Below are 23663 nucleotides of genomic sequence, written 5' to 3' on the forward strand. Positions count from 1 at the left end.
GGTAAATCCAAAACAGGAAACTGAAATCCTCTCGTCAATAGAGAGGAACGACTGGAGACGCGACCACAGACTGCAGGTCGCTTCGGGAAGGCACTGGCCGTAGCTGACATAGACACCTGCTCACACGCAGCATCTGAAGAAGGCAAAGAACACGACAGGGCGGAACAAGGACACAGGAACAGCAAACACAAACAAGAATCCGACAAGACAGAAGCGGAAAACAGAGGAGAAATAGGGACTCTAATCAGAGGGCAAAATAGGGTACAGGTGTAAAGAGTAAATGAGGTCGTTAGGAGAATGAGAAACCGCTGGAGGCAGGAACGGAACGATAGAAGAGAGAGAGCGGGAGAGGGAGAGAGGGAGGAGGAGAGAGAGAGAGAAAGAGAAAGAACACTAATAAGACCAGCAGAGGGAAGCACAGGGACAAGACATGATAATCAATGACAAAACATGACAGTACCCCACTACCGAGCGCCTCCTGGCGCACTCGAGGAGGAACCCTGGCGGCAACGAGGAATCATCAATCAACGAACGGTCCAGCACGTCCCGAGATGGAACCCAACTCCTCTCCTCAGGACCGTAACCCTCCAATCCACTAAGTACTGGTGACCACGTCCCGAGAACGCATGTCCATGATCTTCCGTACCTTGTAAATAGGAGCGCCCTCGACAAGGACGGGGGGGGGGGAAGACGAACGGGGGCGGAGAAAAGGCTTGACACAAGAGACATGAAGACAGGGTGACGCGACGAAGATGCGCGGAAGAAGCAGTGCACAGCGACAGGATTGACGACCTGAGAGACACGGAACGGACCAATGAACCGCGGAGTCAACTTGCGAGAGCTGTCGTAAGGGAAGGTTACGAGTGGAAAGCCACACTCTCTGACCGCGACAATACCTAGGACTCTTAATCCTACGTTTATTGGCGGCTCTCACAGTCTGCGCCCTGTAACGGCAAAGTGCAGACCTGACCCTCCTCCAGGTGCGCTCACAACGTTGGACAAAAGCTGAGCGGAGGGAACGCTGGACTCGGCGAGCTGGGACGAAAACAGAGGAGACTGGTAGCCAAGACTACTCTGAAACGGGGATAGCCGCGGTAGCAGACGAAGGAAGCGAGTTGTGAGCGTACTCAGCCCAGGGGAGCTGTTCTGCCCAAGACGCAGGGTTCGAAACGAAAGGCTGCGTAATATGCGACCAATCGACTGATTGGCCTTTCTGCTGACCGTTAGACTGGGGATGAAACCGGAAGAGAGACTGACGGAAGCACCAATCAAACGACAGAACTCCCTCCAAAACTGTGACGTGAATTGCGGACCTCTGTCTGAAACGGCGTCTAACGGAGGCCATGAATTCTGAACACATTCTCAATGATGATTTGTGCCGTCTCCTTAGCGGAAGGAAGCTTAGCGAGGGGAATGAAATGTGCCGCCTTAGAGAACTATCGATAACCGTAAGAATCACAGTCTTCCCCGCAGACGAAGGCAGACCGGTAATAAAGTCTAAGGCGATGTGAGACCATGGTCGAGAAGGAATGGGAAGCGGTCTGAGACGACCGGCAGGAGGAGAGTTACCTGACTTAGTCTGCGCGCAGTCCGAACAAGCAGCCACGAAACGGCGCGTGTCCCGCTCCTGAGTAGGCCACCAAAACCGCTGGCGAATAGAAGCAAGCGTACCCCGAACGCCGGGGTGGCCAGCTAACTTGGCAGAGTGAGCCCACTGAAGAACAGCCAGACGGTAGAGACAGGAACGAACAGAAGGTTACTAGGACAAGCGCGCCGGCGACGCAGTGTGAGTGAGTGCTTGCTTTACCTGTCTCTCAATTCCCCAGACAGTCAACCCGACAACACGCCCTTCAGGGAGACCCCTCGGGGTCGGTAGAAGCCACAGAAGAACTAAAGAGACGGGATAAGGCATCAGGCTTGGTGTTCTTATTTCCCGGACGATAGGAAATCACGAACTCGAAACGAGCGAAAAACAACGCCCAACGCTTGACGTGCATTAAGTCGTTTGGCCGAACGGATGTACTCAAGGTTCTTATGGTCAGTCCAAACGACAAAAGGGACGGTCGCCCCCTCCAACACCTGTCGCCATTCGCCTATGGCTAAGCGGATGGCGAGCAGTTCGCGGTACCCACATCATAGTTGCGTTCCGATGGCGACAGGCGATGAGAAAAGTAAGCGCAAGGATGACCTTATCGTCAGACTGGAAGCGCTGAGACAGAATGGCTCCCACGCCCACCTCTGAAGCGTCAACCTCGACAATGAATTGTTTAGTGACGTCAGGAGTAACAAGGATAGGGCGGATGTTAAACGCTTCTTGAGGAGTCAAAAGCTCCCTGGGCGGAACCGGACCACTTAAAGCAAGTCTTGACAGAAGTCAGAGCTGTGGAGGGGCAGCCACTTGACCGAAATTACGAATGAAACGCCGATAGAAATTAGCGAAACCGAGAAAGCGCTGCAACTCGACACGTGACTTAGGAACGGGCCAATCGCTGACAGCCTGGACCTTAGCGGGATCCATCTGAATGCTCAGCGGAATAACAGAACCGAAAATGTGACAGAGGAGACATGAAAGGCGCACTTCTCAGCCTTCACGTAGAGACAATTCTCTAAAAGGCGCTGGAGTACACGTCGAACGTGCTGAACATGAATCTCGAGTGACGGTGAAAAAATCAGGATATCGTCAAGGTAAACGAAAACAAAAATGTTCAGCATGTCTCTCAGTACATCATTAACTAATGCCTGAAAGACAGCTGGAGCATTAGCGAGACCGAACGCCAGAACCCGGTATTCAAAATGCCCTAACGGAGTGTTAAACGCCGTCTTCCACTCGTCCCCCTCTCTGATGCGTACGAGATGGTAAGCGTTACGAAGGTCCAACTTAGTAAGAACCTGGCTCCCTGCAAAATCTCGAAGGCTGACACATAAGGGAAGCGGATAACGATTCTTAACCGTTATGTCATTCAGCCCTCGATAATCCACGCAGGGGCGCAGAGTACCGTCCTTCTTCTTACAAAGAAAAATCCCGCTCCGGCGGGAGAGGAAGAAGGACCACGGTACCGGCGTCGAGAGAAACAGACAGTAATCCTCGAGAGCCTTACGTTCGGGAGCCGACAGAGAGTATAGTCTACCCGAGGGGGAGTGGTCCCCGGAAGGAGATCAATACAACAATCATACGACCGGTGAGGAGGAAGGAGCTGGCTCTGGACCGACTGAAGACCGTGCGCAGATCATGATATTCCTCCGCACTCCTGTCAAATCACCAGTTCCTCCTGAGTAGAGGGGACAGAAGACACAGAGGGATAGCACTGTAAACACTTCACATGACAAGAAACGTTCCAGGATAGAATAGAATTACTAGACCAATTAATAGAAGGATTATGACATACTAGCCAGGGATGACCCAAAACAACAGGTGTAAAAGGTGAACGAAAAATCAAAAAAGAAATGGTCTCACTGTGGTTACCAGATACCAGTGAGGGTTAAAGGTAGTGTCTCACATCTGATACTGGGGAGAAGACTACCATCTAAGGCGAACATGGGCGTGGGCTTCCCTAACTGTCTGAGAGGAATGTCATGTTTCCGAGCCCATGCTTCGTCCATAAAACAACCCTCAGCCCTGAGTCTATCAAGGGCACTGCAGGAAGCAGCCGAACCGGTCCAGCGTAGATGGACCGACAAGGTAGTACAGGATCTTGATGGAGAGACCTGAGTAGTAGCGCTCACCAGTAGCCTCCGCTTACTGATGAGCTCTGGCTTTTACTGGACATGACATGACAAAGTCCAGCAGAACCGCAATAGAGGCAAAGGCGGTTGGTGATTCTCCGTTCCTCTCCTTAGTCGAGATCGGAATACCTCCCAGCTGCATGGGCTCAGTCTCTGAGCCGGTGGGAGGAGATGGTTGAGATGCGGAGAGGGGAAACACCGTTAACGCGAGCTCTCTTCCACGAGCTCGGTGACAAGATCTACCGTCGTTCTATGCGGATGGCGAGAGCAATCAAAGAGTCCACCGCTGGAAGGAACCTCCCGGGAAGAATCTCATCCTTAACCTCAGCGTGGAGTCCCTCCAGAAAACGAGCGAGCAACGCCGGCTCGTTCCAGTCACTGGATGCAGCCAGAGTGCGAAACTCTATAGAGTAATCCGTTATGGATCGATCACCTTGACATAGGGAAGCCAGGACCCTGGAAGCCTCCTTCCCAAAAACTGAACGATCAAAAACCCGTATCATCTCCTCTTTAAGTTCTGATAAACGTTAGAACACTCAGCCCTTGCCTCCCAGATAGCTGTGCCCCACTCCCGAGCCCGACCAGTAAGGAGTGATATGACGTAAGCGATCCGAGCTCTCTCTTTGAGTATGTGTTGGGCTGGAGAGAGAACACAATCACACTGGGTGAGAAAGGAGCGACACTCAGTGGGCTGCCCAGAGTACATGGTGGGTTATTAACCTAGGTTCCGGAGACTCGGAAGACCAGGAAGTAGCTGTGGCCACGAGACGAAGACTCTGAAACTGTTCCTGAGAGATCGGAGACCTGAGCGGACAGGGTCTCACGGCATGGCGAGCAGCAGACAATTCCTGCTCGTGTCTGCCGAGCATTGCTCCCTGGATCTCGACGGCAGTGTTGCGGAGATCCCTAGTCGCTGGGTCCATTCTTGGTCGGATTCTTCTGTTATGCTGGTGAATGAGGCCCAAAGCGACGTAATAGTAACAGAGTCTTTATTCCAGTATTAAACAAATAATGATTCTCCTGGATATAATCAATGTAAATCCAAAACAGGAAACTGAAATCCTCTCGTCAATAGAGAGGAACGACTGGAGACGCGACCACAGACTGCAGGTCGGCTTCGGGAAGGCACTGCTCTTCTCCGTACGCTGACACATCAGCTAACAGTCCACTGGCTTCGACACAGTGCACAGATAGCATCTTCAATGAAGATGACATAGAATCTACTCGATCAGAGCGGATACAGGGGGCAAACAACCCATACGTTGATAAACTCGACGTGAAAAATCCAGCCCATACACCAGACTCACACCCTCCTACTGAAGCATGAACTCTCTCTCCTCAGGGTACAGTAGCGGCAAGCAATCAACAGAGGAAATATGAGACCGTCGTCCAATCATGGGGAGGGTGGACACCACATATAAGACGTAGGACATGTGATTTATAAGAGTAAATGAAATTTGGTCAGTAATAGTGTTGAGAGCGAAATGAATGAATTACCAGATCTGAAGTTCCACTCGTGAATCCATGCTAGGATACATGGTGTGATGACCATGAATTAAGAATGCGATACAAAATTATTATTAATGGCATGTGTGATCCAGTGTGGTTTGTCAGGGAAAAATTATAATTAATTGATGTGCTGTAGTAGTTTGAGTAGAGGTTCAGAAGTTAGGAAGGTGAGAGTGAAAACGAAGTAAAGTAATACTGTCCATCAAATGAGTGTGAGGTGCGTGCGCAGTATCAGTAGTACTGTAGCACAGACAGACTGTAAGACTATTAGAAATACCTCTCCCAATGACAAAACATGCACGTTCGGTGGCGCGACCTGGTCATAGCCTCTGTAGTACGATGAGGCTTTGGGCCAGGTTCCCGGCGGGGAGTACTTCTCACGGTCTCCCTAATGCTTGGGAGGACCCTATTCTTGGGGGAGGCACAGGAGTACCATCGCATCGGAGATCCACTCTCTCCTAGAATACTTTGTTGCACTGAGAGTAAGTTCCTCGAGTACTAGTGCTTTGATGCTGTGTATACGCTGCTGCTTTAGTGTTGAAGGTCGTTATGCGGCTGTCTCTGTTAGAGCCAGAGTAGTGAACCCAATACTGGCATGTTTTTGCCTCCAAGTTCTGGAAGCGTCTTCAGAGCGTATTGATTATATCCAGGAGAATCATTATTTGTTTAATACTGGAATAAAGACTCTGTTACTATTACGTCGCTTTTGGGTCCTCATTCACCAGCATAACAGAACGTCTCTGGAGAGACCTGAAAATCACTGTGCAGCTACGCTCCCCATCCAACCTGATAGAGCTTGAGAGGATCTGCAGAGAAGAATGCGAGAAACTCCCTGAATACAGGTGTGCCAAGCTTGTAGTATCATACCCAAGAAGACTCGTGGCTGTAATTGCTGCCAAAGGTGCTTCAACAAAGTACAGAGTAAAGGATCTGAATAATTATGTAAATGTGATATTTACGTTTTTTATGTGCAAACATTTCTAAACCTGTTTTTGCATTGTCATTATGGGGTATTGTGTGTAGATTAATGAGAAAAACCAACAATTTAATCAATTTTAGAATAAGGCTGTAACGTAACAAAACGTGGAAAAAGTCAAGGGTTCTGAATACTTTCCGAATGCACTGTAGCTATCCTGAGGTATTTGTTGTAACTCAATGCATTTGTAGTTAGGTATCAGCTATGGAAGAGGGTGAAATGGTTAGCTAGCAGATCCAGCTGTCAGAGAAGGGAGAGTAGGCTACTCTGGATAGGGCAGGTCCTTTGTGGGAGGACATTATGAAAATATTATTCAGTTCCAGTCCCTAGCAAGAAAAACTGAGGACAGAGAGGTGTAGCACCATAATATTCAGTGCTTTCTAATTTGAGTATAATGCAGCCTGTTTCTTTTGTGATGTTTTCTGTCCTCAGAGAGAGCCGTAAAACCCTGTCTGCAGATGAAGAGGTCCCAATGAATGTCCCAAGAGAATATGGGTACATCCTTGTATACCATGGATGATTTGGATGGACTCTGTCCACGCATTTCAAGGCCGCGTTGAAATAATGACTGGTAAATGATCCAAGACCAGCTCAGTTAATCCCTACCATTGTGACAATGAGTCGTCATAATGCTGCATCAAATGTACATGATCTTAGGGGCATTGGCAAACACAATGTAAGTAACTTCATTTATGTACCCCTAATTGCACCGAATACATATGTTTATTCTACAGCTATTGTAAGCAGTAATCATGAGCCTATAAACTAGAGTTACACTGTTAGCACTGAGGCAGTGTGCAATAGTAGGAAGACCACTTTATGCAGCTCACCCTGCACTACCAGCTCCAGTGTAAGTCTACCTTTGATAAGCTTCCCAGTAAAGCATTAAAAACAATCAAGCACCCCAGAAAAGTGCTAAAAATAGCCCATATTAACATATGTAGCCTAAGAAACAAGGTCCATGAAGTCAATAACTTGCTTGTAACAGATGACATTCATATTCTGACTATCTCTATCACACCCTGATCTGTTTCACCTGTCCTTGTTATTGTCTCCACCCCCTCCAGGTGTCACTTGTTTTCCCCAGTGTATTATCCCTGTGTTTCCTGTCTCTCTGTGACAGTGTATTTATCCCTGTGTTTCCTGTCTCTCTGTGCCAGTTCGTCTTGTATGTCCAAGTCAACCAGCGTTTTTTCCCGTAATCCTGCCATTGCTATTCTCCTTTCCCTAGTCCTCCCGTTTTTGACCCTTGCCTGTTCTGGACTCTGTACCCGCCTGCCTGACCATTCTGCCTGCCTTGACCTCAAGCCTGGCTGCCACTCTGTACCTCCTGGACTCTGAACTGGTTTTGACCTTTTGCCTGTCCACAACCATTCTCTTGCCTACTCCTTTTTGGATTATTAAACATCTTAAACTCCAACCATATGCCTCCTGTGTCTGCATCTGGGTCTCGCCTTGTGTCATGATAATCTCTGAAACTCACTTAGATAATACCTTTGATGATACATTGGTAGCAATACATGGTTATAACATCTACTGAAAAGACAGAAATGCCAATGGGGGCGGTGTTGCGGTCTATATTCAGAACTACATTCCTGTAAAGCTTAGAGACGATCTAATGTTAAATACTGTTGAAGTAATATGGCTACAGGTTCATCTGCCTCACCTAAGCCCATTCTTGTGGGAAGCTGCTATAGGCCACCAAGTGCCAACAGTCAGTCAGTATCTGGATAATGTGTGAAATGCTTGATAATGTATGTGATATCAACAGAGAAGTACATTTTCTGGGTGATTTAAATATTGACTGGCTATCATCAAGCTGCCTACTCAAGAAAAAACTTCAAACTGTAACCAGTGCCTGCAAACTGGATCAGGTTGTCAGTCAACCTACCAGGGTAGTTACAAACAGCACAGGAATTAAATCATCAACGTGTATTGATCACATCTTTACTAACGCTGCAGAAATTTGCTTTAAAGCAGTATTTAAATCCATAGCATGTAGTGATCACAATATAATAGCCATATCTAGGAAAACCAAAGATCCAGAGGCTGGGCCTAATATAGTGTATAAGCGGTCATACAAGAAGTTTTCTAGTGATTCATATGGTGATGATGTAAATAATATTTGCTGGTCTGTGGTGTGTAATGAGGAGCAACCAGACACTGCACTTGACGCATTTATGAAACCACTTATTCTAGTTACTAATAAGCATGCACCCATTAAGAAAATGACTGTAAAAACTGTTAACCTCTCTGGGATATGTGGGACGCTAGCGTCCCAACTGGCCAACATCCAGTGAAAATGCAGAGCGCCAAATTCAAATAAATTACTATAAAAATTCAACTTTCATGAAATCACACATGCAATACACCAAATTAAATCTACACTTGTTGTGAATCCAGCCAACGTGTCAGATTACAAAAAGGCTTTACGGCGAAAGCAAACGATGCTATTATCTGAGAACAGCACCCCAGCAAACAAACATAGATCATCATATTTCAACCCTCCAGCCGCGACACAAAACGCAGAAATAMAGATATAATTCATGCCTTACCTTTGACGAGCTTCTTCTGTTGGCACTCCAATATGTCCCATAAACATCACAAATGGTCCTTTTGTTCGATTAATTCCGTCGATATATATCCAAAATGTCCATTTATTTGGCGCGTTTGATCCAGAAAAACACCGGTTCCAACTCGCGCAACATGACAACAAAAGTTACCTGTAACCTTTGTCCAAACATTTCAAACTACTTCCTAATACAACAATAGGTATTTTTTTACGTAAATCATCAATCAAATTTAAGACGGGATATACTGTGTTCAATACCGGAGGAAAACAATGTGTAGCGAGCCTCTGTGTAACGAGCCTCTAACAAAGATTACACTTACCTTTAGCCTCGTTCTGAACAGTGCTACTTCTTCATTTCTCAAAGGAAAAACCTCAACCAATTTCTAAAGACTGTTGACATCCAGTGGAAGCGAAAATTGCTCGAAAATTGATAATTGGTCAAAAAAAGTAAGGCCTGCAACCATAGAGATACATACCAGCTCTACTGGTAGTACTGCTACTACCAGAAGTACTACACCTGCACCAGTCGATGACACAAGTTGTTCTGCTTCCACGAGCACAACCAATGCTAGCATCAGTAATTCTACATTTGTTGTTAGTCCAGCTAGTATGGACACTGACCGTTGTGAATCTGATGCAGCCGAAGAGCTACTGCCCCCTTACCCGGGAAAGCACCGAACAACAGACAAGGACGTTGGATCATCGAAGAGGCGCAAATATGATGAGAACTACATTGATTTTGGGTTCACTTATATTGGGAAGAGTGCCTTTCCTCAGCCACAGTGCATTATATGTGCAAAAGTACCATCTAACAACTCGATGAAACCTTCACTCTTGCRCAGACATTTAGAAACAAAACATGCCAATTTGAAAAATAAGCCACAGGAGTTTTTTGAATGAGATTTAAGACAACTTTTGAGTAGTAAGACATGTATAAAAGAAACAGATACCATTAATAAGAAGGGGCTAGAATAGTCTTATATGGTGAGCTACCGAGTGGCTAGGACAGGCAAGCCCCATACTATTGTGGAGGACTGAATTCTTCCTGCTGCCGCGGATATGGCTGGGACAATACTGGGGGAAAAGGCCCAAAAAACTATACAGACAATGCCTTCATCAAACAACACTGTTTCACAACGAATCTGTGACATGCCAGGAGATGTTTTGAAACAATTACTGCTTTGCATACAAGCCAGTGAATTCTATGCGTTATAGCTGGATGAGTCAATAGACGTGGCGGTCCTGGCAAAGCTCCTGGTATATGTCCATTACGTTTATGGGGGGTCAATTGAGGAAGACATCCTCTTCTGAAACAGGAGAGGGTATTTTTAAAGTACTGGACAGCTTTGTGACATCAAATGGACTTTGGGGGTCAAGATGTGTTGGTATCTGTACTGATGGCACAAAAGCCATGACAGGGAGACATAGTGGAATGGTAACGCGAGTGCAAGCAGTTGCTCCCGACGCCACTTGGGTGCACTGCAGCATCCACCAAGAGGCTCTTGCTGCCAAAGGAATGCCTGACAGCTTGAAATACGTTTTGGACACTACAGCGAAAATGGTTAACTTTGTTAAAGCAAGAGCCCTGAACTTTCATGTATTTTCTGCACTATGCAATGATATGGGCAGCGACCATGTTACACTTTTACAACATACAGTTGGTGCTGGTTATCAAGGGGCAAAGTATTGACAATTTCTTTTTAAATTGAGAGATGAGCTTAAAGTATTCTTTACTGACCATAATTTTCACTTGTCTGACCGCTTGCATGAGGATGACTTTCTCACACGACTGGCCTATCTGGGTGATGTTTTTCTCGCCTGAATGATCTGAATCTAGGATTACAGGGACTCTCCACAACTATATTCAATGTGCGGGACAAAATTGACGCTATGATTAAGAAGTTAGAGCTCTTCTCTGTCTGCATTAACAAGGACAACACACAGGTCTTTTCATCATTGTATGATTTTTGTGTGCAAATTAACTCAAGCTTACGGACAATGTCAAATGTGATATAGTGAAGCACCTGAGTGAGTTGGGTGCGCAATTAAGCAGGTACTTTCCTGAAACGAATGACACAAACTAATGGATTTGTTATCCCTTTCATGCCCTGCCTCCAGTCCACTTACCGATATCTAAACAAGAGAGCCTCATCGAAATCGGAAGCCACTGCCAGATTTCTGGATTGGGCTGCGCTCAGAGTATCCTGACTTGGACGTTTACGTGGTTGCAAAAACACTGATGCCCTTTGCAACCACGTACCTATGTGAGAGACGATTCTCGGCCCTCACTAGCATGAAAACTAAATACAGGCACAGACACTGTGTGGAAAATTATTTAAGACTGAGACTCTCTCCAATACAACCCAACATTGCAGAGTTATGTGCATCCTTTCAAGCACACTCTTCTCATTAACCTGTGGTGAGTTATTCACAATTTATGATGAACAAATGAAGTTTTATATGTAAGAAGACTAAATAAAGAGCAAAATTATGGATTATTATTTGTGCCCAGGTCCTATAAGAGCTCTTTGTCACAACCCGGCACATGGGAAGTGACAAACTCACACTCATTCTTATGTTTAATAAATGTATTGTGTAGTGTGTGTGTGTGGCAGGCTTACAATGATGGCAAAAAACAACATTTGAGAGTGCACTGACCCTGGTGCTAGAGGGGGTACGCAGCTGGAGGTTTAATGTTGGAAGGGGTACAGGACTATAAAAAGTTTGGGAACCACTGTTCTAACGCAATGTCCATGAAATGTTAAAGCCACAACAAAATAATCAAGTAGTCAAGCATCTGCAGACCAGCGAGGAGGAGGAAAGCCTATAGAACAATAACAACTAGCAAGTTTTATCAGACAGTTTCAGGAAATGCAGGAATAGAGCACGCTAGCTAGTAGTAGTAAAAATATTATTTTAAACCACCACATGCGCATTATCTGTATCTATATTATATTCCATATGTTTTAATATATTTATACTGTATTGCTATCTGTCTCATGTTGTACAGATCATCAGCATGAAGTTTGAATTATATTGAATTGTCAAGTGAAATAAACTCTAATTTAAATAACTTTGTGCCTCTCTTTCAGATCTGCAAAGCACACCTCTGCCTCTGACATCATCTCCCCATGCTGACCACCAATAGACAATGCCCACCATGAAAGCTGCCGTTGATGGGCTCCTGGCCAAGCACCACATGGAGAAAGACATCCTGAAGGGGGTGGATGAGACATACAGCTCTGCTATCAACTCTACCACCAGTATCATGACTGTGTCAATGTCATTAGCTGCTACAGCTAAACTGATTTGCTAATGTTTTATTGCACCATATAGTATTGTTTTTTTCCATACAATATCTAGGCTGACTGTGCCTCAAAGTGGTTGGGTAAGCTCCTTCCTCATTGGCCATGTCAGTTGAACAGTGCCACAGTGTTTCCCAACCCCTCTGTTTGTCATAGCTACATTCTTCTTCTTCTTCTCTACCACAGATTCCCACAAGGTCTCAGAGTCCAGGATGGGTAAATGCTTACAACAAAGAAACAGATGAAGACCTAGAGTTGTCGATTTCCATTGTTACTTGTAATGATAAATAGGGAAGAAAAAGACAATCCTGTTTTTCTAAATTAGCTAACTAGACTACTACACACAACCACTAGAATAGTTATTTTTTATGTTATTGAGTAGGCCTATATCTTCGTTTCATCTAATGAATCAAATTATTAATCTAACAGAAATCCTTGTAATTTTGTAAGAAATGTAAGGTCTTTTTACATGTTGCAATAAAGTTGACTAAAGGAGAAGCTCATCTTTGTTTTTAGGTATTTTCACTTGGTAATGAGTAGTAAGTAATTATATAGAAATTGCTCATCGGTAACTTTGAAGTTACTTAACTTTATATAGCCAAATCCTGTGTTACAACTAACGACGACCTTGTACTTATGCAGATATTACAGATATGTACTCTGTGATGTATTACTGTGTTTATTTTCTCACTTGAATTGCACTTTCAGAAGCTAAGGATTAGATTGTCAGGATGGGTAACATACTTTAAGTACACAATACTCAAAATTAAGTACCCCTAGTGTGGAGTGCAATAGAGATTGCGTCATCTGTGGATCTGTTGGTGCGGTATGCAAAAAGGAATGGGTCTATGGTTTCTGGGATGATGGTGTTGATGTGAGCTATGACCAGCCTTTCAAAGCACTTCATGGCTACAGATGTGATTTCTACGGGTCGGTCGTAATTTAGGCAGGTTACCTTGGTGTTCTTGGGCACAGGGATAATAGTGGTCTGCTTGAAACATGTAGGTATTACCATCAGTGAAGACACTTGCCAGTTGGTCAGTGCATGCTCAGAGTACACATCCTGGAATCTGTCTGGCCCTGCGGCCTTGGGATTATTGGCTCACTTCGGCTACAGAGAGCGTGATCACACAGTCGTCCGGAACAGGTGGTGCTCTCATGCGTGCTTCAGTGTTGCATGCCTCGAAGCGTGCATAGAAGTAATTTAGCTTGTCTGGTAAGCTCGTGTCACTGGGCAGCTTGCGGATGGGCTTCCCTTTGTAGTCTGTAATAGTTTGCAGGCCCTGCCACATCTGACGAGCGTCGGAGCCGGTGTAGTAGGGTTCAATCTTAGTCCTGTATTGACGCTTTGCCTGTTTTATTTCGTTGGAGGGCATAGCGGGATTTCTTATAAGCGCCCGAGTTAGAGTCCCGCTTCTTGAAAGAGGCAGCTCTACCCTTTAGCTCCGTGCGTATGTTGCTTGTAATCCATGGCTTCTGGTTGGGTATGTACGTACAGTCACTGTGGTGGGGGACGTCATCGATGCACTTATTGATGAAGCCGGTGACTGATGTGGGGTACTCCTCAATGCCATCAGATTAATCCCAAAACATATTCCAGTCTCTGCTCGCAAAAAGGTCCTGTAGCTTACCATCTGCGGCATCGGACCATTCTGTATTGGGCGAGTCACTGGTACATCCTGCTTTAGTTTTTGCTTGTATGCAGAAATCAGGAGGATAGAATTATAGTCAGATTTGCTAAATGTAGGGTGAGGGAGAGCTTTGTACGTGTCTCTGTGTGTGGAGTAAAGGTGGTTTAGAGTTTTTATCTTCTGGATGCACATGTGACATGCTGGTAGAAATGAGGTAAAACGGATTTAAGTTTGATTGCATTAAAGTTCCCGGCCACTAGGAGCGCCGCCTCTGAATGAGCATTTTCTTGTTTGCTTATGGCCGTATACAGCTTGTTGAGTGTGGTCTTAGTGCCAGCATTGGTATGTGGTGGTAAATAGACAGCTACGAAAAATATAGATGAAAACTCTCTTGGTAAATGGTGTGGTCTACATGAGATACTCTACCTCAGGCGAGCAAAACCTTGAGACTTCCTTAATATTAGATTTCGCGCACCAGCTGTTATTGACAAATAGACACAGACAACCACCCCTCGTCTTACCGGAGGCAGCTGTTCTGTCTTTCCGATGGACGGAAAACCCAGCCAACTGTATATTATCCATGACACCCACTTGAGGATGACACCCGTATGGTAGACCACAGTCAATGACGTTGACCTATATCTTATCTGTTTTTGTCAACTCAACCATGTTAACTCCACCGGTGTGATTACTACCTCTGAGGGTTTGGAGCTTGAGGTAGTCACCTCATACAAGTACTTGAGAGTATGGCTAGATGGTACACTGTCCTTCTCTCAGCACATATCAAAGCTACAGGCTAAGTTTAAATCTAGAATTGAGCTGTGTTTCAAATACCTATACTAACAGCACTAACCATACTATTTGTGACGTGAATTGAGTATATAGTATGCTTATTGGTCATAGTATGGATATAATTAGTATGTCAAAAGTTCCTGGATGATAAACTAAATTCGCCAAAATGCGAAGTATACATGCAGTGGACACTATTTCTGTGCTTTTAGGGCCCATAATGCAATACTTCAGAAAATGGGCGTGGCTTCATTATTTTTCAGTTTTGAAGTAAATGGCAGCCGAAGTCCGACGAGAGTGGATACAAATTCATTGCTTTAACTAATTATGACAAATGCAAAAAAATGTAATGCCTTTTCAAATAAGTTACACGTTATGTTGGCTGACAATTTGTTACAGTAGCTACGCTATCCTTACGAACCGCATAGCATTACAGCAGTATGTACCAGTATGTTAGCTAGTTATCTAACGTTAGTTGGCTACTAATACATCGAACTTGCCAGGCAGAATATTAACTATCTGCTATCTAACTAACTACCCAACGTTTATTGACTTGATTATTTACATAATTCTTAGCTAAGTGGTATAGTCGTGCGAATCAATGGCTATCATTCCGAATTCAGAGCACTCTCGCACAGGATAACTGAAGAATTTACGAACGCTCATGGCCAGTCTCAGTAAACATCGGCAAAAGAAAAGTGTAATTAAATTGTTGCCAGCAGCACAGTTACAGTCACCAACACTCTGGATAACATGAAAACAACCTAACCAGCTCTGCTCGGGAGAGTAAAATGGTCAGAGTGAGGTGTTCTCTCATTTTTGTCTGGAAGTAGCTAGCCAACGTTAGCCATTTAGCTTGGGTGCTTGACTGCCGTCAAACGCTCGGATCAACCCTACTCCTCGGCCAGAGCGTCCAGTGTGCGCTCTGAGCACTCCGAGAGGAAAACGCTCCGAATTTACAAATGGACAATCTGACAACGCTCTGGGCGCACAGCGCACTCTGGCACTCCAGATTGAATTTACGCACACACCCGAAATCATTAAATGTTTAGCTAGTAATTTGTTATGCTAACAAGCTAGCAAGAGGTTGCATAGCAACAGCATCAACTTCCGATAGGCAAAGCTCCAGTACACTCAACTGAAACGATACCGTTCGTTTACAGTATACTAAAATGAACTAATAGTATATAGTATGTAGTATATACTCATTAAGTATGTAGTGTACAGTATGTTAGTACGGGTATTCGAACACAGCTTTGGTTTCCTCTATCGTAATAGCTCCACTTTCACCCCAGCTGCCAAACTAAGCCTGGTTCAGATGACTATCCTACCCATGCTAGATTACGAAGATGTAATTTATAGATCGGCAGGTGAGGGTGCTCTCCAGCGGCTAGATGTTCTTTACCATTCGGCCATCAGATTTGCCTCCAATGCTCCTTATTGGACACATCACTGGATTCTATACTCCTCTGTAAACTGGTCATCTCTGTATACCCATCGCAAGACCCACTGGTTGATGCTTCTTTATAAAACCCTCTTAGGCCTCACTCCCCCCTATCTGAGATATCTACTGCAGCCCTCATCCTCCACATACAACACTCGTTCTGCCAGTCACATTCTGTTCAAGGTCCCCAAAGCACACACATCCCTAGTTCGCTGCGGGTAGTGACTGTTACGAGCTGCAAAAAAACACTCAAACTGGACAGTTTTATCTCCATCGCTTCATTGAAAGACTCAATCATGGACACTTACTGACAGTTGTGTCTGCTTCGCATGATGTATTGTTGTCTCTACCTTCTTGCCTTTGTGCTGTTGTCTGTACCCAATCATGTTTACTACCTTCTTGCCTTTGTGCTGTTGTCTGTACCCAATAATGTTTATACCATGKTTTGTGCTGCCACCATTTTGTGCTGCTGCCATGTTGTGTTGGTCGGATGTTGTTGTCATGTGGTGTTGCTACCAATGCTGTGTTGTCATGTTTTTCTGCTATGCTATGTTGTCGTCTTAGGTCTCTCTTTATGTTGTGTTGTCTCTCTTGTCGTGATGTGTGTTTTGTCCTATATATATTGTTTTTATCCCAGCCCCCGTCCCCGCAGGAGGCCCTTTGCCTTTTGGTAGGCCGTCATTGTAAATAAGAATTTGTTCTAACAGACTTGCCTAGTTAAATAAAGGTTAAATAAAAAATCTCAGTGAAAGAGCTATTTCAGAAAGCTATCTAGTGGACGTAACCGATCTAAGAAGAACTTCTGGTGTACTCTGGTTAATGTATGTTATTAAATAAACATGGAAACATAATCCTCCAAGGTTTAAATTTAGCTTGTTCTTTATATCTGCCTCTGTACCGTTTCCCTTTAATGGGTCGAGAAGCTATCGTTTAGATTTTTGCTAAGGTGTTGATGGTCCGTTGCATTGCTCAGGACTGTTGACCCAACTCAATATGCTGCCTGTCACAAACCCGTGTGTCTCGTTCTGGTTGAGGTGTTCCCCTCATTAAACAGTAACTGGCGTAGTCAGTTAGTTAGTGGTAGTTGTGCCATTTTAGCTAACCAAATTCGAAATGTTAGCTATTCAAATCAGGTCCAACAATAATATCTAGGAGCTAGAAATCCAGGTCTTAAAAACAAAGGTGTCATTGTATGCTGATTCATGTTTTCTTTTAAATCCACAATTTGGATCCCTCCACAGTCTCATAGAGGATGTAAATACTTTTTCTAACCTCTCTGGATTACAACCAAAGTGTACAATATTACGTATTGGATCACTAAAAAAATACACCTTTTACATTACCGTATAGTTCACCAATAAAATGGTCTGACGGTGAAGTGGACATACTCAGTATTCATATCCCGAAATAAATAAATGATCTCACTAAAATACGTTTTAATAGAAGGTTAGCAAAAATAGATAAGATCTTACTATCATGGAAAGGAAAAATCCCCCTGATTAACGCTTTACTCATATCCCAGTAGACTTATTTGCGACTTGTTTTTTAAATTATATGAGCAAAAAATATTCAATTTTATTTGGAACGCCAAGTCAGAGAAAATTAACAGGGCATATTTATATAATTAATATGAATTGGGAGGGCAACAAAAGTCATAGTAAATCCATCAATAATATAATGATACTCTTAGCAAAAATGTTTCTTTAATTTACAATCTGTAGAAACTATGTGAATAGAAAGGTTCTGAACTTTTGTGAAACATCACAGCACAGTTGAAAAATATATGGCAAATAGAACGGGATGGTGTTCAGAGATAGATGGGAGGGACTAAAAATAACAAGATAACTCATGTAAAATATACTGCGTCCGTAAAATGTATATAGATTCAGAACTTTTGTGAAACAACACAGTTGAAAAATATATGTAAAAAATAAATCAAAACTATATGGTCTTCAGAGATAGATGGCAATGAGGGTAGCTGAAGGATGGGGCCAAAAAAAGAAGAAGATAACAATTGTAAAATATATTGTGTCTGTAAAATGTATATAGTATGTATAAACTGGAAGTAGAACCCTAAGTGTTGTAGTTTACTCCAATTAGGGTAGGGGTGGTAGGTTTAGGGGAAAATAATAAAGGAAAATATATATATATATTTTTTAAATATATATATATACATTTACGTCATTTAGCAGACGCTCTTATCCAGAGCGACTTACAAATTGGAAAGTTCATACACATTCATCCTGGTCCCCCCGTGGGGAATGAACCCACAACCCTGGCGTTGCAAGCGCCATGCTCTACCGACTGAGCCACTGGTATACAGTACCAGTACCAGTCAAAAGTTGACACACCTACTCATTCAAGGGTTTTTCTTTATTTTTACCATTTTCTACATTGTAGAATAATAGTGAAGACATCAAAACTATGAAATAACACGTATGGAATCACATAGTAACCAACAAAAATGTTAAACAAATCAAAATACATGTTATATTTGAGATTCTTCAAAGTAGCCACCCTTTGCCTTGATGACAGCTTTGCACACTCTTGGCAAACCCTTGAATAGGTTTGTCCAAACTTTTAACTGGTAAAAAAAAATATATATATATATGCAGGATTTGTCACGCCCTGACCTTAGTTCCTTTTTTATGTCTCTATTTTGGTTTGGTCAGGGCGTGAGTTGGGATGGGCATTCTATGTTTTTTTCCAATGTTTTCTTTTCCATGTGTTTGGCCTGGTATAGTTCCCAATCAGAGGCAGCTGTCTATCGTTGTCTCTGATTGAGAACCATACTTAGGTAGCCTTTTTTTCACCTGGTGTTTGTGGGTAGTTGTTTCCTGTTTTGTGTTTGCACCTTTCAGGACTGTTTCGATTTTCGTTTCTTACATTCACTTTGTTATTTTGTATTTTCGTGTTCAGTTATAATAAATTAACATGGACACTTACCATGCTGCGTTTTGGTCCGATCTTTCCTGTTCCTCAGATGAAGAAGATTGTTACAGGATTTACAAATGATGCAGACAATTACATTGATGGAAGCCACAATCCATCTGCAATATTAAAGCTAATCCACCCCCCAAAAGAGAAAAAAACCTAGTCGGCAGGTGTTACTACAATATACTAGTCATGTCCGCAAAAATACTACAGTAAATACTACAGTATACTACAGTCATCTACAGTAAATACTGCAGTATACTATAGTCAAGTCCACAAAACACTATAGTAAACACTACAGTGAATACTATTGTATACTACAGTAATGTCTGCAAAAACACTACATTGATACTAAAGTATACTACAGGCATGGTCGCAAAAATACTACAGTAAACACTACAGTATATTAATATGGTAATACTACAGTATTTAAGACCATAGTACCATAGTATAGTATTTTTTCATGAGGGTTAGCTGTAAATGTGTAATGTTTGAACTAGCAACACATTGGAAATACATTATAAACTTTTTTGTATTATTCTCGACAAATGTATAAATGAATTGTTTCCAAATACTGTATGTGGTTGTATGGTGTTTTTAAATAGTAAAATAAATAAATAAATCAAGGGATACTACAGTGTGGAGTATAGTATTCTACAGTAATCTACAAAATTGATCGAAGGGGAACCTCTGAAGAAATCCCAGCATAAGCTCCCCAGGGACAGCACGTTCAAATCAAAACGGCATCGACAAAGCTAGAAGCTACAGTAAAAAATTATAAAGTAAGCACTATGTGATCGAGGGATACTACAGCGTGCAGTACAGTATTCTAAACAGTATACTACAACATTCTAAAGTAAGCACTACATGATCAAGGGATACTACAGTGKGTAGTACAGTATTCTAAACAGTATACTACAACATTCTAAAGTAAGCATTACATGATCAAGGGATACTACAGTGGGTAGTACAGTATTCTAAACAGTATACTACAAYATTCTAAAGTAAGCAYTACATGATCAAGGGATACTACAGTGGGTAGTACAGTATTCTAAACAGTATACTACAAAATTCTAAAGTAAGCACTACATGATCAAGGGATACTACAGTGGGTAGTACAGTATTCTAAACAGTATACTACAACATTCTAAAGTAAGCATTACATGATCAAGGGATACTACAGTGGGTAATACAGTATTCTAAACAGTATACTACAACATTCTAAAGTAAGCACTACATGATCAAGGGATACTACAGTGGGTAGTATAGTATTCTACAGTATACAAAAAAATATTATAGTAAGCACTACACGATCGAAGGGGGATACTAGTGAGTAGTATAGTATTCTCCAGTATATGACAACATTCTATAGTAGGCACTACACAATTGAGGGATACTACAGTGTGGAGTATAGTATCGTACAGTATACAACAAAATTTAAAATTAAGTACTACACATTACCGAGGGATAGTATAGTGTGTAGTATAGTATTCTACAGTATACCACAAGTCTATAGTAAGCACTACACGGTCGAGGGATACTAGTGTGTATAGGTTTCTACACTGCACTACAGTTTACTTTAGATTACTACAGAATTCTATAGTATCCTATAGTAAACTGTAGTATTCTTTTTTATAGGGGATTGTTATTCAAAACAGCTGTTTTGCGTTTCATGTGAATGCACCCTCACTCAAACCAACCTGTTATTCCAACTGAATAACACAAATGACACACCTCACGTAATTCTGTTGAGTGGCTGCTGAGTGCTGCTGTTCAGTTCTACGACTTTTAGCCTATTCTATTTCCCTGTATCCGCTTTCATCCTGACTTACCTTGACAATGGGAGAGGTGGAGCAACAGAGTCATATTGAGAAAGCAAAYGTAGAACTCCCCCATCATGATGTTCCGAATCTGAGACAGAGAAATAGACCTCGCATCACATTTAACACGACTTTAAAATGAATCTCTTAAACTCTATGAAATAGCCTATTAGCAGTCGTTCGCAAACACAAAGCGAAAACACCCCTGGCTCTTGAGAAATATCCTGTCTTTTAAACCAACTCCTCGATGACTTCCCAGCTGTATAGGGAAATGAAACAGATTATGGCGCCGCAAGACAAAGTGCGTTTAAAAACACGCCATTGAAAACCCAAGGAATATACAGCCCCAGTCAGCACTGAACTGAACCCACACTTCAGTTAGGGGGAATTGTAAGCCTACTGTTAACTTGCAAAAAAAATGCTTTCATTAGGCTATACGCATTGTTCCATTAGAGCGCTACTCTCTCAGTGCGCCTCTGTATGTCAGTGAGTCTTTATAACTAACCAGACATTTATCTATGTTGTTATTTAGACACCATAATTAAGTTAATACATTCTATATTAAATAATAATTGTTTGTACATTTGGCAGTCAAACTTACCTTAGCAATGTAGTTTGATGCTTTGTGCTTTATTTGGCGTCAGTGGAATAAACACCGTCTCCTCATTTGGTCTATAAGAGTAATGGTTTGGCGGAAATCCCCTTCCCGAAACTTTTAACCTATATGACTAACGTTAGCCTACTTTACGTCTCGGGGCGCGCGTCGTATGCCTGGTTCCACTACAAGCCGCCGACTCAGCTAGATGCAGGTAGACTATTCTACTTTCTGCTTCCACCACTCATTTTGTCAGGTTAGTATTGTAGGCCTATCTAAACTCAACCTGGTGTCACATTATTTCGTATTATTCTGTACTTACAGTTGAAGTCGGAAGTTTACATACACCTTAGCCAAATACATTTAAACTCAGTTTTTCACAAATCCTGACATTTAATCCAAGTAAAAATTCCCTGTCTTAGGTCAGTTACACTTCATTTTAAGAATGTGAAATGTCAGAATAATAGTAGAGAAAATGATTTATTTCAGATTTTATTTCTTTCATCACATTCCCAGTGGGTCAGAAGTTTACATACACTCAATTAGTATTTGGTAGCACTGCCTTTAAATTGTTTAATTTGGGTCAAACATTTCGGGTAGCCTTCCACAAGCTTCCCACAATAAGTTGGGTGAATTGTGGCCCATTCCTCCTGACAGAGCTGGTGTAACTGAGTCAGGTTTGTAGGCCTCCTTGCTCACACACGCTTTTTCAGTTCTGCCTACAAATTTTCTATAGGATTGAGGTCAGGGCTTTGTGATGGCCACTCCAATACCTTGACATTGTTGTCCTTAAGCCATTTTGCCACAACTTTGGAAGTATGCTTGGGGTCATTGTCCATTTGGAAGACCCAATGGCGACCAAGCTTTAACTTCCTGACTGATGTCTTGAGATGTTGCTTCAATATATCCACATAATTTTTCTTCCTCATGATGTAATTTATTTTGTGACGTGCATCAGTCCCTCCTACAGCAAAGCACCCCCACAACATGATGCTGCCACCCTGTGCTTCACGGTTGGGATGGTGTTCTTCGGCTTGCAAGCCTCACCCTTTTTCCTCCAAACATAACGATGGTCATTATGGCCAAACAGTTCTATTTTTGTTTCATCAGACCAGAGGACATTTCTCCCAAAATTACGATCTTTGTCCCCATGTGCAGTTGCAAACCATAGTCTGGCTTTTTTATGACGGTTTTGGAGCAGTGGCTTCTTCCTCGCTGAACGGCCTTTCAGGTTATGTCGATATAGGACTCATTTTACTGTGGATATAGATACTTTTGTACCTGTTTCCTCCAGCATCTTCACAAGGTCCTTTGCTGTTGTTCTGGGATTGATTTGCACTTTTCGCACCAAAGTACATTCATCTCTAGGAGACAGAACGCGTCTCCTTCCTGAGCTGTATGACGGCTGCATGGTCCCATGGTGTTTATACTTGCGTACTATTGTTTGTACAGTTGAACGTGGTACCTTCAGGCGATTGGAAATTGCTCTCAAGGATGAACAAGACTTGTGGAAGTCTACAAAAAAAATTCTGGGGTCTTGGCTGATTTCTTTTTATTTTCCCATGATGTCAAGCAAAGAGCCACTGAGTTTGAAGGTAGGTGTCACGTTCTGACCATAGTTCTTGTGTGTTTTACTTGTTTTAGTGTTGGTCAGGACGTGAGCTGGGTGGGCATTCTATGTTGTGTGTCTAGTTTGTCTGTTTCTATGTTTGGCCTAATATGGTTCTCAATCAGAGGCAGATGTTTTGTGTTGTCTCTGATTGGGAATCATATATAGGTGGCTTGTTTTGTGTGGGGGTTTGTGGGTGGTTGTTTCCTGTCTCTGTGTTTTCTCTGCACCAGATAGGGCTGTATCGGTTTGCCACATTTGTTATTTTGTATCGTTGTAAGTGTTCACAGTTTTCGTCATCCTCTTCAGACGAAGAGGAGGAAGGCTGCCGTTACAGTAGGCCTTGAAATACATCCACAGGTACACCTCCAATTGACTCAAATTATGTCAATTAGTCTATCAGAAGCTTCTAAAGCCATGAGATTATTTTCTGAAATTTTCCAAGCTGTTTCAAGGCACAGTCAACTTAGTGTATGTAAACTTCTGACCCACTGGAATTGTGATACAGTGAATTATAAGAGAAATAATGTGTCTGTAAACAATTGTTGGAAAAATGACTTGTCATGCACAAAGTAGATGTCCTAACCGACTTGCCAAAACTATAGTTTGTTAACAAGAAATGTGTGGAGTGGTTGAAAAACGAATTTGAATGACTCCAACCTAAGTGTATGTAAACTTCCGACTTCAATCGTAAATCCGAGATGCTCCATTTAGTATATGTTATATTTCATATGTTACTGTATGTATTACTTTGAA

General features: G+C 42.7%; 1 protein-coding gene across 1 annotated transcript in view; it reads right to left on the minus strand.

Moving 5' to 3' along the window:
• il1rl2 (interleukin 1 receptor-like 2) overlaps nt 1-21492 on the minus strand; it is a 40639-nt gene extending 19147 nt beyond the window's left edge. Inside the window, exons 1-2 of the mRNA XM_024007357.2 lie at nt 21305-21492; nt 20716-20794 (exon numbers count right to left, since the gene is read on the minus strand). Of these exons, the coding sequence (XP_023863125.1) occupies nt 20716-20782 (67 nt within the window). The 5' untranslated portion in view covers nt 20783-20794; nt 21305-21492. The remainder of the gene's footprint in view (nt 1-20715; nt 20795-21304) is intronic.
• Between the last annotated feature and the right edge of the window lie 2171 nt (nt 21493-23663).

This window comes from Salvelinus sp. IW2-2015, linkage group LG2 (genome assembly GCF_002910315.2).
Source record: "Salvelinus sp. IW2-2015 linkage group LG2, ASM291031v2, whole genome shotgun sequence".
NCBI classification, from domain to species: Eukaryota; Metazoa; Chordata; class Actinopteri; order Salmoniformes; family Salmonidae; genus Salvelinus; species Salvelinus sp. IW2-2015.